Raw genomic sequence first — 15424 nt, forward strand, 5'->3', positions numbered from 1 at the left:
TTAAAAATTGACAGTAAGAAGAATAAGATGAGTGACTAAAACGACAAAAGGCCTAGCCATAACGTAGCAGAATAGCAAGGTAGCAGCGGTTTTGTAGGCCCCAAGCGCTGCCACAAGGAGACAAATTGAATCTCTGAAGTTACTTGTTAATTTGGATGGCATCATCTCATCAAAATCAATAACTTGTCCCGATTTCCGAAGAGATGATATGACCATTGATCATTCATTCATATATACAACCTACACAGCCTAAACATAAAAATAATAACTCATAGGGAGCCTTTCTTGCGTGTTGATTTCACTGTAAAAATTTGACAATTGAGAGAATCAGAGAGTGGTTCAGGTTCAGGGCATCCCACTCCTCTACTCTGACTCACCCATCTTTTACATCGTTCTCTCACTTACTTTAACAAAAGAGAAAATCTTCTTTTTACTGTTCTGGTCTCCGCTTTCCCAACTTCGCTGACCATTAAAGACACTGATTAATCCTAAACCAGCTCGACTACCCATAAACAAGGATCCAATCAACCCTCTTAAACCCACATTATTTGAACAAACATGAATCAAATCACTGTACTGATATGGGAACGCAGGTGCTTAGATAAATACAAAGATCTGATTCTTGTTTCACTTTCAGAGAGAGAAAGATACATGAGCTTTACAATACTATTAGTACTGGCAGTAGTGACTTGTGAGAGAAATTTTAGCCGAGTTTTCATCTACTCAGTACTTACCAGTCATCATCACTAAACATCCAAAGTTCCAAACTACTATTATAATTACCCTACCTAGAACTTGTCCTTGAACAAAAATAAAATAAAATAAAATTTATAACTAGATTAATTTACAGAGAACAAGATACACTGCACTACTGATAATGATATCAATGGGAGATATTAATATCAGTTTGGAACCAGATTTCCCGCTTTTTTGGTTTAGCCCTCAAAGCTCTCTTCTTTCCCTTCAATGGCTGATTTCTGATGAGACGGGTCACTTACAGATCTTGGTAACAAAGAAGACTCCGAATCTGTAAACAAAATAGATAATCTAAGTTTAATTTTCAGAAGAAAAATACATTTTAAAAAGAATATGGAACTGGGTTTTTTATTTTTTTTTAGTGATTTACCTCTAGAGGCATTGAAGGATCTTTTGCAATGTAAGATGGCGCTTTGAATTCCATCCTGTTGCTGCAGCAGCGAATCATCTCTCCTGGAAACAACAGGCGCGGCTGGCGCCGCGGCTACTGCAGACGAAGCCGATCGGCTTTTCCCCAAATGCTTACACACAACTCTCAGCCTTTCCGGAATATTTGCTTGCTTTTGACTTTTGACCTGACTTTCACTAGCCTCTGTCTCAGTCTCTCTCTTCTCAGCAGTTACTTTAGGAGGATTTGACTTTTGACCGGCCGTTGACGGTGGTGACTGAACGGATTTGTTGGCCACGGAGCCCCCTAAGTTTAACTGACCTGAGAATTTCAATTTGTCCCCGTAACGTTTGGAGACGCGAATGTAAAGAGGCTTAACCTTTTTCAAGTATTTCTGCATGACATCTTTGGAAAATTTCTTCTCGTCAGAAGTCGTTGAATCTTCAACACTCTGTGTTTTCAGTGACTTTCTTGAACTACTGTTGTCTCTGGTGAACATGGACACAATAGGAACTTCCTCCACTTTGAATTTCACAGTGAAAAACTTGCTTTGTTTTTCTTTTTCTGTTTCTGGCTTCTGTTGCTGCTTGGGAGTGGTAGTAGTACTAGTAGAATCAGCAGCGGCAGTGGCAACAGATCCATTATTTGCTTCTGTTTTTTCAGAAACGTTGTTTTGCTGTTTCGATTTCTTGAAGCCTAACATAAAGACTCGAAATTTAGTGGCGGATTTCAACAGAGAGACTGGGAATTGGGGCTTGGAATTAGGCTCGTTTGAATTGAACACAAGTGAAGAAGGCTCAATGGGCACGAGTCTGCCTTTAAAGAACAAATCATCAGATGGAGAGAGAGTGAGGTTAGGATCCGTACGCTCGTTGTCGTTGTTGCTGCCGCTTGAGTTTGAAGAAATCGTGAATTTAAACTCACTCTCCTCTTCCACTTCCACTTCGTTACCATCATCGTCTTCAGAGTCAACGTCGTCGTTTTCGTTCTCTTCATCATTTTTGGCATCATTACCCTCCTCCTCCTCCTCCTCTTCCTCTTCCTCTTCTTCAGCCTCGTCTTGAACCGCAAACTCCAAGTCAAAAAAGGGACCATCATCGTCGTCATCATCGTCAGTCTCTGTAGCCTGATGAGTAACGGCGGTGACTATAGTGGCGGTGGTTCGTAAATTAGCACCACCACAACCACTATCACCAGAACCGGCAACACCGCCACTAACAAGAGCAGTAGCAGCAGCACCACCAGTACCACCACCGCCACCACCTCTCCAGTACTTGAGTAAGCTGAAAGCTTCCATGGTTGGGAGAGCCAGAATAATAATGAGTGAGAAAGTGAGGAAAGTGTTGGGCTGGTAGTTGCTTTTTAGAGAGGGTAAAAGGGAAAGTAAGTTAAAAAAAAAAATAAAAAAAATAAAAAGACTGGGTTTCGGAGGGCCTCGGCTTAATGCAGAGTGCAGACTAGTACTACTGAAAATGGGTGACAGACGAAAGAGCCAGCAGACTCAGCACCAGAGACCAGAAGGGCAATTAGGTAAAGCTATTTAGATAGAGAGAAGGAAAGGAGGTTGAGGCTCCAGGTTTCGCTTTTAATTTGTCTGGTTTTGAATACGGGGTTGCAGGTCAGTCATGTGAGAGCAGTCTGCGAGTCAGATATAAGTTTCAGACTGACGATACAGTAATAATAACTGGGCAACAGGGCAAGTACTATGTACATGTACACTCTACGACTTCAACCGTATATTTATACTACTTGTATTTACTTTACTTGGAAAAAAATACTACGGTTGAAATGGGCATCTAAAAAATATTTGCTTAATACATTCACAGTAGGCACATGCAGGTGGGGGGGACCTGTAACTAGTTTTAGTTCCTGATTTCATAAAGTTTTGACTTGAAATTGAAGAGTTTCAGTTCCATTACAGAAATGTTATAATCAAACCAGAGAAACGGTCCACACTTGAAAGATAATGACTGATTCTTTGCTTTCGTTTTAAAAATGTATATCTGTACTTTCTATGTATCCCATTTCAAAAAGGTTTTCTTGATTCTTGAGTGAGATATTATTAATTGATAGGAAACGTCTGATGAGTGGACTGGACAAACTCATGATCATCTAACTTCCCACGAGTATACTAATAGGGTACCCAGAAAAGTGACTGATCAACACCCTTAAACTCCAACAATTCACCATGGCTTTCATTAACAAGAGTGGACCCTTTCCATTAAGCGTCTAACGCTAAAGATAAGTGATAAAAGACTCCCAAGAATTGAGACCTCAACTTACATCGCCATAATAAGATAAAGATATTTAAGATTAAGATTATTGAATATTAATACAAACAGCAACTTGGTTTTAGTGTTTGATTAAATGAGTGATGGTTTTTAGAAATTATTTTGTTCCCTGGTTGGTGAAATGCTAATTCAAGTTTTGATGTAAAAAAGAGATGCAGCAGCCCTGGTTTCAATCATGTCCTCCTCAGAAAAGACCCCATTGGCACAATAATAGAGCCAGTCAGTTTGAAAAATGAAAAAGCCTGCCTGCTGATCAATAAAAACACCATTAATTGACACTGTATGTACAGATTCGAAATCCTTACCCACCCTTCATAGACTATTCTTTTACCAATTTATCAATCATGATATATATGCACATCAGAGCTTGAAGTTTTCTGGTTATGGTATATAATCTTTAACTTTACCATATATAAACTAAAGTTTTAATTAATTAAAAAGAAGTAAAAGTGGGCAGGTCTATATGCATGCTTTGAAACTTTTCTAAAGTGTAGCCTTCTTTCAAAAAGCAAGTCAAAGACTCTATTCACTAACTTCCCAATTTAAGCCTTCTGCAACAATTTGGGCTTAACCATGCAACAACTGGCCTTAAAAAATTGGGAGAACAACATTTTCCCACCCGAGGTTCGGTGAAACAACACTTTCCCACCCTTCAAGTTTTAAAATTACACTTTCTCACCCTTTGTTAGGTTCTGTTATTTTTTCTGTTAATGTTTTACTAAAAAGACAAAAATATTCTTAAATATTTGATTTTATAATTTTTTAATAAGCCAAAAAGTCAAATATTAAAAATTCAAAAAAAGAAAAAATAGTTAGTTCTTCCTAACAAGTTAGAGTAATGTTATAAAATTGTTTTAAAAAGTTAAATGACCATATTCTCAAAATTACTGTTTGTTTCATTATTTTGGAAATACTATTATATTTTATTTAATTACTTTTAGACCCTTTAAATTTATTAATTTAATTAAACACCTCTAAAAAAAGTTTAAAAATTAACAAAAACACTTATCCATAGTTGCCAAATTTTGGCAACCATCGTCGATGGTGGCTGGAATCTGTCACAACGGCGTAAGAATGACCGAAACTGGCCAGTAATTCGTCGATTTGGTCGGAAAAGGCCATCTCTTTGGCCATCTCTGACAGCCAGATCTGGCATTTTGAGGCTGTTGACGGCTAGATCTGGCCGAAAAATGTCAGATCGATGCACGATCGGTCAGATCTGACCGATCTGCGTCATAACGCTAGATTCCGACAATGGTGGCCGAAATATGGCATTGTGGATGGATGGGGATGTTTTTGTCATTTTACAAAAATTTTATATATTTGGGTGTTTAGTTAAATTAGCAAACCTATGGGGTTTTTATTAATTTTTAAATTTTACTTCATAATAATCACCCTACTCAACTAGCCAATACTATTTCCAAAATCTTATCTAAAATAACAAACCAAACGGACCTATAATATTTATTTATTTATAATATCATTAATATCTATCACTATTATTCAATAATCTACTAAATTTATATTGTTTTTCATAATATAATGTTTTTTATTTTTACTAATTAACATAAAGAACCAATGTTCTTAATTAATTAAATAGATAAAGGAAAAAATATATTTTACACTTAAACTAATAAATAACCGAATAAAGATTTTAACTTAATTAAATTTTAATTTATAATAAATTAATTAAAAAATAAATTATTTTAAAATATTTTCGTCTTATCTAACCAAAGGTGGGAAAGTAACATTTTGAAACTTAAAGTTTCGCCAAATGTTGGGTGGGAAAGTGTCCTTCGCCTTAAAAAATTACATAACAATTAAACAAGCCTTTACATGTTCCAATGAACTGCGTCAAGACAGAATTTGATAACAGGATTACTGCATTCATTAATTAATAACCTTGGATTCTCTGTGCAGAAAGACCAAGTTAAGTTATTATAATGAGAAAACCTTTTCCATCTCCTCCCATTAACAGATGTTAATTTCAACTGTTTGTCTTGTTTATAGGTAGAGAATTTTTTAAAGTCCAGAAATCTGCCCCACAATTCATACAAACATTGGACATTAAATAAAAACGAATGTTCTGAAAAGAATATTATTTTTGTCTTAGATAAAAACTCGTATGAAAATCATCATTATTGTAATCACAAGTTCGGTATTATTTGTGGGATTTACTTTCTTTTTAGGATCAACGATGGCCCATTAATACTTTTCTTTTCTCTTCTTTATTCATCTTTTTTTAATTGTCGACAACAATGAGACTCCCTCTTCCTTTTTATGGTTTGGAGCCGCAATAATAGTTTTCGAGGTCCGGCTCCATAATTTTTTTGGTACTTTGTGCTTTATGTTAGAATAATATGGAGTTTTTTTTTTTCTTTTTTTTCTTTTTTTGGGTTCCATAGTACAACCAGCACAATAGGGCATTTGACACACAAAACAACACGTTTGCTCAAGCTAAGTTGTTTATGGTCCCCATAAATCTTTTTTTTTTTTTGGGTAATAGAAGTTGTTCAGGTTAACTTGCGCAAACTTTAACTAATCTTCCAGGGTCTTGAAGTTGACAGTCGAGTAAATTCCCTTAATGGGTACCCCTATTAGCAAACCAAGTAGATCGAATTTAATATCTTTTGAGTAGAATCCTAATTGACCGCTAGACCATCCAGTGGTGATTAGTTCTCGTAAATCTTGACTCTTCTGAAATTGGTTTTTGATTATTTGGTCCCAATTTTGACACTTTTGGATTCTATGCCCTAGCCAATTCTTTTCTTGGCAGGAAAGACAGCTTGCTTAAGAACATTTTTCAGAAGATATGGACTACCCAGGCCCATAAGCCCAATGCTTTGCAATTGGTCAAAACAAAGAAATAAAAATGGCAAATATGTGATAATATATATTGAATAGATCACTAATGGGTTATCTTATATTATAAAAATAGCATTAAATAACCATAGAACAGAAACATGTAAATGCCTAATTACTTTATATTTGTCCTACTGAGCTTAAACCATTGGCTTTGTGGATCATCCAGGCAGCTAGAATCATCATCTTCTATACAAATGCACTTTGTAGTCAAAATTTGAGAAGAATCGGGAGATTTCTTGTCCAAGCATAATAAGTCCCCATTTACATCTTTAGCTGCTAATTGAAGCTTGGAATGTGAGACTTCCGACCATGCAGATTGTTGGGTGGAGCAGTCGGTTGAGAGAATTGGTTCAAGTCCATCACCCACAACTTTAAGGCATTGAGCACTGTCCATCAACCTGATTGGAGTTCCATTTCCATCGTGACTCCACCTGCTCCACACGCTACTATTGGTAACATATAATTCATTTTTTCCATTTACATGAACTGGATTGCCACTCAATGGATGATACATTACATAGGAGGTTGACTGGTTTGAAAATGGGTCTGAAAGAAACAATGAGTTAAAAATACAATTCTATGAGAATTTATGAAGTATTAGAATGGTTTATATTATTAATTATTGTTCTTACCTTGAATCTTTCCTTGTAGAAAATGAAGGCTTTCTATAAATTTAGGATTCCGGAGCTGGTCCCAGTTGCCATTAAGCACTCCAAATGTCTCCTCAGTCCCTGTTTTACCTTCCCTTAAATAATAGCCTCCTTGCAAAGCCCACAACCCCCAATCAAAGTCTCTCTCAGCAATGAAAGCCTTAATGCAAGACATGTAACGCCGTTCAGAGTCAGTAAGATCTTGTTGGTTAAGGCCAAACTCACCCAGAAAAAGAGGAACTGGGTTATCACCATCAGTGAGAAAAGCTGAATGGTCCATCATATATAAACTACTTTCAGCACAGACTCTATTCAATGGCTGCACGTCCCAAATGTCAGAGTGTTCTTCACTAAATTTATACCAATGCGCCTCATAAACCAACTTGTTATCTAAATTGTTCGATAAAAAAGGCTTCTCCTTCAAGAAGCTGAAATCTCTGCTGTATTTTATCCCTGAAACGGGTACAAGAACATGCGGGTTTGCCCTGTGAATCATTATTGCTCCTATACCAATATATTTCAGCCAATCATTTTCATTTTCTCTTGCACCATGTGGTTCATTTCGCGTGCTGATAGAGACCACCTTCAGAAAATAATATTTCATTAAACGTTTTTCTAGATGAACAAAAACTAGAAATGAAAAGATCATTTTAGAGGTAGTTTGTAAATATAACATTCATGACGTACCTGTTTTCTATGCTTAAAATGTGTGGCCACCGTAACCAAACCCTTTACCCATTCATCAGGATTAAAATGGGTGTCTCCAAAGAAGCCATTTCCATCATCGTTATTACAGCACCACTTGGGCTGACTAACATGGTTATCAAGCAAAACCATGACACCTTGTGCACCGAGTTCATCAACCACCGCATCATAGACTTGAATTACAGTCATGTTCAAGAGAGCAGGATTGTTTTTAGCGAAGCCAGCCTTGGCCTCATTCAAATCCAAAGAATCAAAAGAGTAGGTGACAGTCCGTGAACCGAAAATTTCACGAGTGAACAAGAAGGTTGGCCACGTGAGTCGGACACAGTTGAATTTGTTTTGAACTATCTGAGCCACGATCTTACTGAGTGGCTGCTTGTCGAGGCCCTCGGCTATCATGGGTTCCAAATGTGATGCCCAGTTGACACATGATAGCTTCACTCGTTGCCCGGTTTCTTCATCGATAATCCATCTGCCTCTTGTTGAGAGAGGATAGGAAAAAGAAGGTATTGCAAAGTAAAGCAGTGAGAAAAGAAAGATGGCTTGTAAAGTTTTCAACAGCATTTTCTCCATCGGTGGACTTGCTACAACCTTGGAACTTGAACATGAATTTATAGGACTTAGGCAACAAACTCGCCCACAAAATTTCATCATTAATTTGTTTTCATCTTTATCTTAGATTTTCACAAGCTTGAAGAATATATAATTTTGAGATTCTTTTTATCTTTATCTTTGGTTTTTGTATCTTTTTATTTTAAAAAGGAATTATCTTAAATAAACAGCCATTATATCTAGGGATTTGAACGTATCTAGTACAGGTGTATGCAAGTACTTAACAATTAATGAAATGAACTGCTGAGTTTGAGCTAACCAAGCCAAATCGTACGTTAGTAAGTAGTAATAAATGATGCATTTCTGGTTAGTAAACAACAATTAATGATATGAATTTTTTAAGTTTTAATGTACAAAGCAAAGATGTAATAAATTGGATTATTGTTCGGTTTGTCTTAATGGCGAATGGATTTTTTGGTAGTGCAGGTAGTAGGTAATGAAAAGAAACGGGAGCCAACCACTATCTTGACTAGTGCAAGAAGCTGAAGAGACATTTAATTTGAAACTATCGAAGCAGCCATTGTTGATAATTCAAGAGTGCTTCACATCTTAACCTGATTTCTTCGTCGTTGAAGCAAAGATATGATGAAATTTATGCCTCTCTTATAGTAAGACAAGATCATCTTGAATGGGTTCAAAGCTTTTGTCATAAATGATGGATATTCAGTCTCACTGTAACTCTTTTTTTTTTTAATTACACTATTGAAAATAAAAATTAAAAAAATTAAATACATCCCATTTATTTAACAGGGAACTATTACAACGCTGTCATTTAAGATGGACTGAAAAAAAAAAAATGCATGAAAAGTGACCAATTACTTACATATCACTTTCAATCCTCAGAAGAGTCCAAAAGAAAATAAAGCAACTTTACATCATATTTCCAGTATTACATCAATTATGGATTATGGGGATCTCAATTTTCAGCAAACTTTTGTCTAAGAGAACTTCAATTGGTAACCCCTAGAAAAGCACGTCTCGATTAGCAATGCATGCTTACTGTAGGAATGGTTAATTTCCAATTTCTTAAACAAGCATTCAAAGGGAACAATGCATCTCATTGTTTAAGTGGGCATGGTAGAAAGATTAAAAGGAAACAGAAAGGAATCACTAACTGTATTATTAAGTGAAAAATGCTCAATCAATATATGCTGGCCTCCATCAAAATCTTACTCAAAAGGGAGAAAGAGTCAATCTAGATTCATGATCTGTCCTCCACTGGAATTACATAATTATGACTACCTAATGAACAAATGAAAACACATATCTTCACTGGCCATTGTGGCATCGCCCTTTTGAAACCGGGCCTAATTTTAACTGTAGGCCCACAGAATCTGAACTAAAGGTTAACTCTTCTGATCAGAAGATCTGACTCCCATTACCTTACAAACAGGCAGGTCCTTCGACTGAACCAGTTTTAATGCTGGATGAACCTTAAGATCCCCCATGAGCAATTTCTGCCCCAAATCCAACTCACTCAGATCCACATCAATATAAGGAGGTACGATGTCTGCTGGGCAAAGGAACTTAACAGTCCTCTTGATGGTATTAAAATAAGCCCCTGTGATGTTTACAAAAATAACAAAGAACAATTAAGTCTCCACAGATCATATAAAACAAACATAAATAAAATGCATTTTAAGTCTACAGAACTAAATCAAGGATTTGCAAACTTGTAAGAACTTAAATAAGAGTAATCAAGCAGCAGCAGGCAAGAAGATTGCCGACTCAATCATCTAAGGAGAAGATTACACTATTAGATATAACAGCATACTTGCTAAGGTCAATGGAACTTGGCAACATCTGAAGTCCTAACTAAGAAACTATCTTGAACTTACAACTCTTCCTTGTCTTAGTGCCTATGTTGCTAACACACTCATGACATGACCCAATGTACAGTACAACCATATTAAGTACCCAACATTGCTTAACTAGCTTAGTATTTATACTAAGTTCATAAACTTAAACGTTGAAAAAACAGTTATTAAGTTCCATTTCCATGACATTCTAATTGCTCATAAACACTCCCAATACAAATGTTTTAATAACCAACCTGGGGAGAAGCCAAACAAAGTTGCCGTGTCTTCAGTTGACCGGTGGGTCAAACTGGATGTCAAAAAGTTTAAAATTCAGCAAATACACCCCGGAAAATTACAGATAACTCCCTACAGGTTTGAAATTTAGCAAACACACCCCAAATTCAAATCGGCGGTCAACTGGTTGGCGGCGATGACACAACAAATGCAATCCCAATCATCCCTTGAGCCCATTCCCTAGAAAATGTACCCAAGATCGGGCCGAAATTCGATTTCGGCCAGATCTTACCGACACCAGCATGGACATTCCAGGCTAGATCTCACCACTGTCAACGTTGACAACTCACCTCATCATCACGAAAATACTCTCCTCTGCCTCCTAACCAAAACCCATCTCACCCAACCCCTGTTTGCCTCACCAATCACCAGCAAAAGCCCGCAGTTGCTGCCGCCCATTTTTTTCGATTTCTGGTCAATTCACATACCGAAAATCACCTTCGTTGCCACCATTGCACTCACCAACAGTTCCTCTTCAAAAGCCCCAACATCCTAACCTTCAATTGTTCGCCGATCATCATCCCAATTTCTAGGGTTTCTGGTGAATAGGCAAATGGGTAACTCGGCCTAGTGAAAGCCCTCGGTCCCGGTCGAGCGGGCCGGGCCAGGTTTTAAAACACTGCCCAATACTCACCAGACTTCTAAAGGTTCTGATAAAAACCACATTCTGTAAGCTTTTTGCAAAGGCAGAAAAATGTTTGATGTTAAATGAAGAAGTCCAGAAGAAATGGAATAAGCTGAACACTGAAAGTAGACAAGTATAGGAGAAATTTGCATTAAGAGCACAGAGGAAGAGACAGAATTTCTCCAGAAAGAAGAGATTTTTTAGGACACAAAAATATATGGTATACGCCATGCTTTTTGTCAATGATGATTACACTTTTCATAACATAAATCTATTCCCAGATGCTCATATAACAAGACAAGTTTACAAATCAAACCATGCATATCCTTGCTTAAGATTTTTCCATCAACTTTCTAAAACTTCCTCAAGATTCAACTTATTCGGGTTAAAACCTCAACAAATGAATCATACACAACTAAGAAATTTTCAAATGGAAGTACAAAGTCGCTTTTTTAACTTGGTTTTCCGCTGAATTGAAGTATACAATCACGCAAACTTATCTTCATGCATAAAACTGGAAGCATCAGAAATGTGCAATGTACATTCAGGATCAATTACACAATGAAACTCAATACCATAAAGGATCAAACTATATCAGAAAAATTACTCTCTAAAATTGGAACTAAAGCTTCATGTTCTGCTCTGCAGCCTATAACATAGGTGCCCTATTCTATTTTTAAACTCATTAAAGTTCTAATAACCCACATCAGTTATACTTAGAATGCAATTAAAACAAACAAACCACATAGATTAATAACAAGTTGTCTACGAACTCAAAAATAAATTAAATTAATGACGCTTACCTTTTCTTAGCCCCGGAGACACATCCTCTCCTCTGTAAACAAGTGGAACACTAACCTTCAATAAAGCACTCGAAGGTGCCCTTAGAAATGTCACATTAAGCGGCAAATCCGTGACAGGGTTTAAATGTATCTGAAACATTTTAACAACATTGACGAAAAAAAGAGTAATTAAGATATCACTTAACCAAAACCCCAAAGCAAAAAACAACCAATGAACCATACCTTTCTAGGCAAGACCCGGACTTTCTCAATGATCTCATCTGACTCAAACTCAGGTCGGACTTCAAGATCAAATAATCTGGATAGAAAAAAAGACCGCCCCAGCTGAGTAACCAGCTTCTTGATCTGATTAGTCTGAACCGAAATGAGCCGTTTATTGCCTCCGTGTTGACCGTCCTCTTGTTCAAAAACTATGCTGGGGACTCGACCCGCCTTCCTCTCTTTGGCCGAAATGTTGGAGCCGGAGGCAGCTCGAGGTATTGCGAGTATGGTTTCGGCGTATTTCGGGTCGGGTCTAGGGAGCCCGTCGAGATAGGTAAGTGGAGCTAAAGGGTCCTCGTGGGTTACGGAGGACGCGGCCTGAGAGAAGAAGCGGAGTTGGAGGTTTAGGGTTTTGGTGACTGCAGAGCGACGGACCAACATCGTTGTGTCAGCGAGAGGGTTAACAGAGGTTTCTGGAGGTCTTGTATCGAGTGTGAGGTTTACTGGACAAAGCAAAAATGAGGGTTTTAGGAGTTGTATGTTTGTATGGTTATTCCTATTCTTATTTCCAAACAGCTCGCTTCTAATAAAGACAGAAAACACGGGCCTCTCACAGTTACAGGCCTAGTCCAGTAAGCATCCCCATTACGAAATAGGCCGAAAGGGTTGGCCCGGCCCATTAAGGGAGTTGATGCGTATAGAAACAAAGGAGAACATCAGACGCACATGGTACCCAGCGCATATTCGTTTTAATATGCTGGCACGACTCATCTCGAAATCCAAATCTAACCATACTAAAACACCATTGTTTGAATGACTCAATTACCCTTTCAAGACAAAACTCTGACTATATACCCGGTAAATTACAAGCACCTTATATGGGTAATTTTGTCAAGAGAAAAAACAGTGCTTGGAGTTTTAGTTGACTCCATGGCTTCCTCCACCAATCGTTGAAGTTGAAGCAAAAACTGAAGTTTTCCATATTCCCCCCAGGCTCTGATATATGGGAAATTCAGCTCAAAGTTATCTTTCTTTTCTTCTCTGTCAAATGAGGTAATCTCCATACAACCCCACTAAGCTTTTCTTTGTTTATTAGTCCTTACTGCAACGCTTGCTTTTATCCCTGTGTTTATATTTGTTTATGTCTGTGGCTTCTGCTTTTTGTTTGCCCATTTCATTTATCATATGTTTTCTTATGTTATCTATACCATGCTAGAGTTCTATTTGATTGCTGAAAAACCATGGCAAATGTATGGGTTAATTCTCTTGGATTTAACATCTATGTGATTAATGGCCAAGAAGTTTGCATATTGACACAGGCATGGAAAGCATAGAGATATTCAAATGATGTGTTTTGCTGTGAGATTCCAGTATTGGTAATTTTAGTGATTTATTTGTCAGCAAGATTTGTTTGGGTAAAAGAGCTTATAGCTTGACTACACCTTACAGACGCCTGTCACGGTGTGTTTATTTGAAATTATCTTGTTCATGGAATTGAATGGGAAATGTTCAAGTAAGTTGATGCTATCATGCTTCTGAAATTTTGAAGTCGAAATTTATTTTGGTAGACAATCAATGAATTGCAAAGTAAACAAAACAGCCTTCATTTATCAAACTGAATCCCCAAGAGTGTTTTGAAAGCTAACTGACACGGGGATAACTTTTCCTCTTTGCCTCAACAAGGATTTCCTTCAAATATTTGAAAATGAACATATGTACAAAAGATGTTGGTGAGGGAATCTATTGGAGTTGGATGCAAGTCCAATAATTGCTTTGAAAAATCATGTTATGTAGCATTGCGGAATATGAGAAGTCTGAGAAGTATTTGAGAATGAGTAAGATTCTTCTGCAGTCCGTAGAGTTGCTGTGAATCTTTGGAAACTGTTGAAAACTTAGTCCTCTTGGGTAGAATTGCTTTCTCTGATGGAGTAACCTTGTACTGGAACTTTGTGACACCTGGAATGCGCTAATGTTGCTTAGAAAACCGCTATGAGTTTTTTTTATCGAGATTTCTGTCTCCAACTTTTTTTGGAGACTCAGGAGTAATACCCACCCTGAAATTGACTATGAATTTAACATAATATAGATCCTACAATTATTTCCAGTTAAAGACTACAGATATACAGCAGATTTAAACCATCATTTTGGTCTCTGTCAGTTTGATGATGCTGTGTCTCCTTGCTCAGCAGGATTTGTTTTCTCAGCTTCCTGTAGATCTACATATTAACACTGAGAACCAAGTCAAAATGATGCATACCACTCACTTGGTTAATTGACTACACAGATACAGCACATATAAACCATCATTTTTTGGATTTTTGCCTGTAGATACTAGAAAGAAGATCACTAGAATGAAGGGAATTTGTCATTTCTCATAACCATTGACATATTTTGCACATTACATCCTCTATTGCTATTTACCATAAGCTATCTTCTGCTTTTCTTCTTCTTTAGCTTATGGAATACCTCAAAATCGTTTAGCTAACAGTGACTGATTATGCTTTCCTTGTTTTTAAAGTCAGTCACAGTCTTGATTATTTTCTAGAACGTATATTCCTTGTACTTCACTTCTAAGGAGCCAACCACCAGTAAGACCATCTGTCACTTGGCAAAATCAAGTTGGTTGAGTTAATTTAAGTTTAAATTTCAACCCATCTCATCAAAATCAGATCTGCAATTCTGCATTGAAACATATATGGGTTCTAAGATGAACTATTTTCATCTCTGGTCCTCAGCTTTCCTTGATTTCTATCATTTCTGTTACCCTCTAGGTGAATTCTGCAATGAGATTAAAGAGACAAGGTGAGTGCCATAGTATTGGGTTGTGATAAACCATGTAGGGACACACAAGAAGGATCTTCCTTAATTAATTACTAACTATCAGCATGTGGCTTTAGTTTATAGTCTTGTTTAATTTCTTCACTTTCAAATTCATAATGGATTGGCCAACTTTTTGCTCGCGTGAGCAAACAGCTGTGATTTAATCTTCTATGCTTGTGTTCAAGATCTCTTTACTGCAGAATTTTCTCTTTAGTTAGCTGGCAACAAATAGAGAACAAGATATCACTCTAGGTTTATCATTTATTATTGGTCAAAATTACAAGATGGGTGCAATTTGTTATGGTAGCATTTGCCTTTTTCCTGTTAAAATATCAAAGTCTATTAGCCTTGGGGCTTGAAATGGACTATTTCTGTCCCCCTTTACCCTGAATTGGGTGTACTATTCTTGCTTCTTCTGGTTGTACTCACGCATGAATGCACTTTTTAATGAGTGCTTGTGTCCACAGAGAAGCTGGACTTTGGGCCATCAAAATATCATACTGCAGTTTTCTAGTTTCATTTCTTGCTATTGCTTTTGAATTTGGATTAAACATACTGATACTTTTAGAGAGTCAATATCTGCTTAATTATCAGTAAGTATTTGTCGGTTTTAAC

At 37.0% G+C, this 15424-nt stretch overlaps 3 protein-coding genes across 3 annotated transcripts; all 3 read right to left on the reverse strand.

Annotated features, from left to right (window-relative positions):
• Positions 1 to 440: 440 nt before the first annotated feature.
• On the reverse strand, positions 441 to 2537 carry LOC116131280 (probable membrane-associated kinase regulator 2). Its single transcript, XM_031416939.1, has 2 exons — positions 1127 to 2537; positions 441 to 1027 (listed from the first exon to the last, which is right to left on the reverse strand). Exons 1-2 carry the CDS (start codon positions 2439 to 2441, stop codon positions 936 to 938), a joined length of 1407 nt encoding a protein of 468 aa, XP_031272799.1. The 5' UTR covers positions 2442 to 2537; the 3' UTR covers positions 441 to 935.
• Positions 2538 to 6412: 3875 nt separating this feature from the next.
• LOC116131225 (glycosyl hydrolase 5 family protein-like) lies at positions 6413 to 8228 on the reverse strand. Its single transcript, XM_031416867.1, has 3 exons — positions 7638 to 8228; positions 6933 to 7533; positions 6413 to 6846 (listed from the first exon to the last, which is right to left on the reverse strand). Exons 1-3 carry the CDS (start codon positions 8226 to 8228, stop codon positions 6413 to 6415), a joined length of 1626 nt encoding a protein of 541 aa, XP_031272727.1.
• A 1138-nt stretch (positions 8229 to 9366) lies between these two features.
• LOC116131276 (50S ribosomal protein L25) lies at positions 9367 to 12512 on the reverse strand. The gene is made up of 3 exons (XM_031416936.1): positions 12011 to 12512; positions 11789 to 11918; positions 9367 to 9828 (listed from the first exon to the last, which is right to left on the reverse strand). Exons 1-3 carry the CDS (start codon positions 12428 to 12430, stop codon positions 9614 to 9616), a joined length of 765 nt encoding a protein of 254 aa, XP_031272796.1. The 5' UTR covers positions 12431 to 12512; the 3' UTR covers positions 9367 to 9613.
• Positions 12513 to 15424: the final 2912 nt, after the last annotated feature.

Source organism: Pistacia vera, unplaced genomic scaffold (assembly GCF_008641045.1).
Source record: "Pistacia vera cultivar Batoury unplaced genomic scaffold, PisVer_v2 Contig230, whole genome shotgun sequence".
NCBI classification, from domain to species: domain Eukaryota; kingdom Viridiplantae; phylum Streptophyta; class Magnoliopsida; order Sapindales; family Anacardiaceae; genus Pistacia; species Pistacia vera.

Coding starts and splice junctions, on each gene's coding strand:
- LOC116131280 (XM_031416939.1), bottom strand. CDS start 2,441: ATGGAAGCTTTCAGCTTACTCAAGTACTGGAGAGGTGGTGGCGGTGGT. Junction 1,028..1,126: donor ATCCTTCAATGCCTCTAGAG/GTAAATCACTAA, acceptor TTTTGTTTACAG/ATTCGGAGTCTTCTTTGTTA.
- LOC116131225 (XM_031416867.1), bottom strand. CDS start 8,228: ATGGAGAAAATGCTGTTGAAAACTTTACAAGCCATCTTTCTTTTCTCA. Junction 7,534..7,637: donor ATTTTAAGCATAGAAAACAG/GTACGTCATGAA, acceptor TATTTTCTGAAG/GTGGTCTCTATCAGCACGCG. Junction 6,847..6,932: donor TCTACAAGGAAAGATTCAAG/GTAAGAACAATA, acceptor TGTTTCTTTCAG/ACCCATTTTCAAACCAGTCA.
- LOC116131276 (XM_031416936.1), bottom strand. CDS start 12,430: ATGTTGGTCCGTCGCTCTGCAGTCACCAAAACCCTAAACCTCCAACTC. Junction 11,919..12,010: donor TCCGGGTCTTGCCTAGAAAG/GTATGGTTCATT, acceptor AAAATGTTTCAG/ATACATTTAAACCCTGTCAC. Junction 9,829..11,788: donor GTCTCCGGGGCTAAGAAAAG/GTAAGCGTCATT, acceptor TAAACATCACAG/GGGCTTATTTTAATACCATC.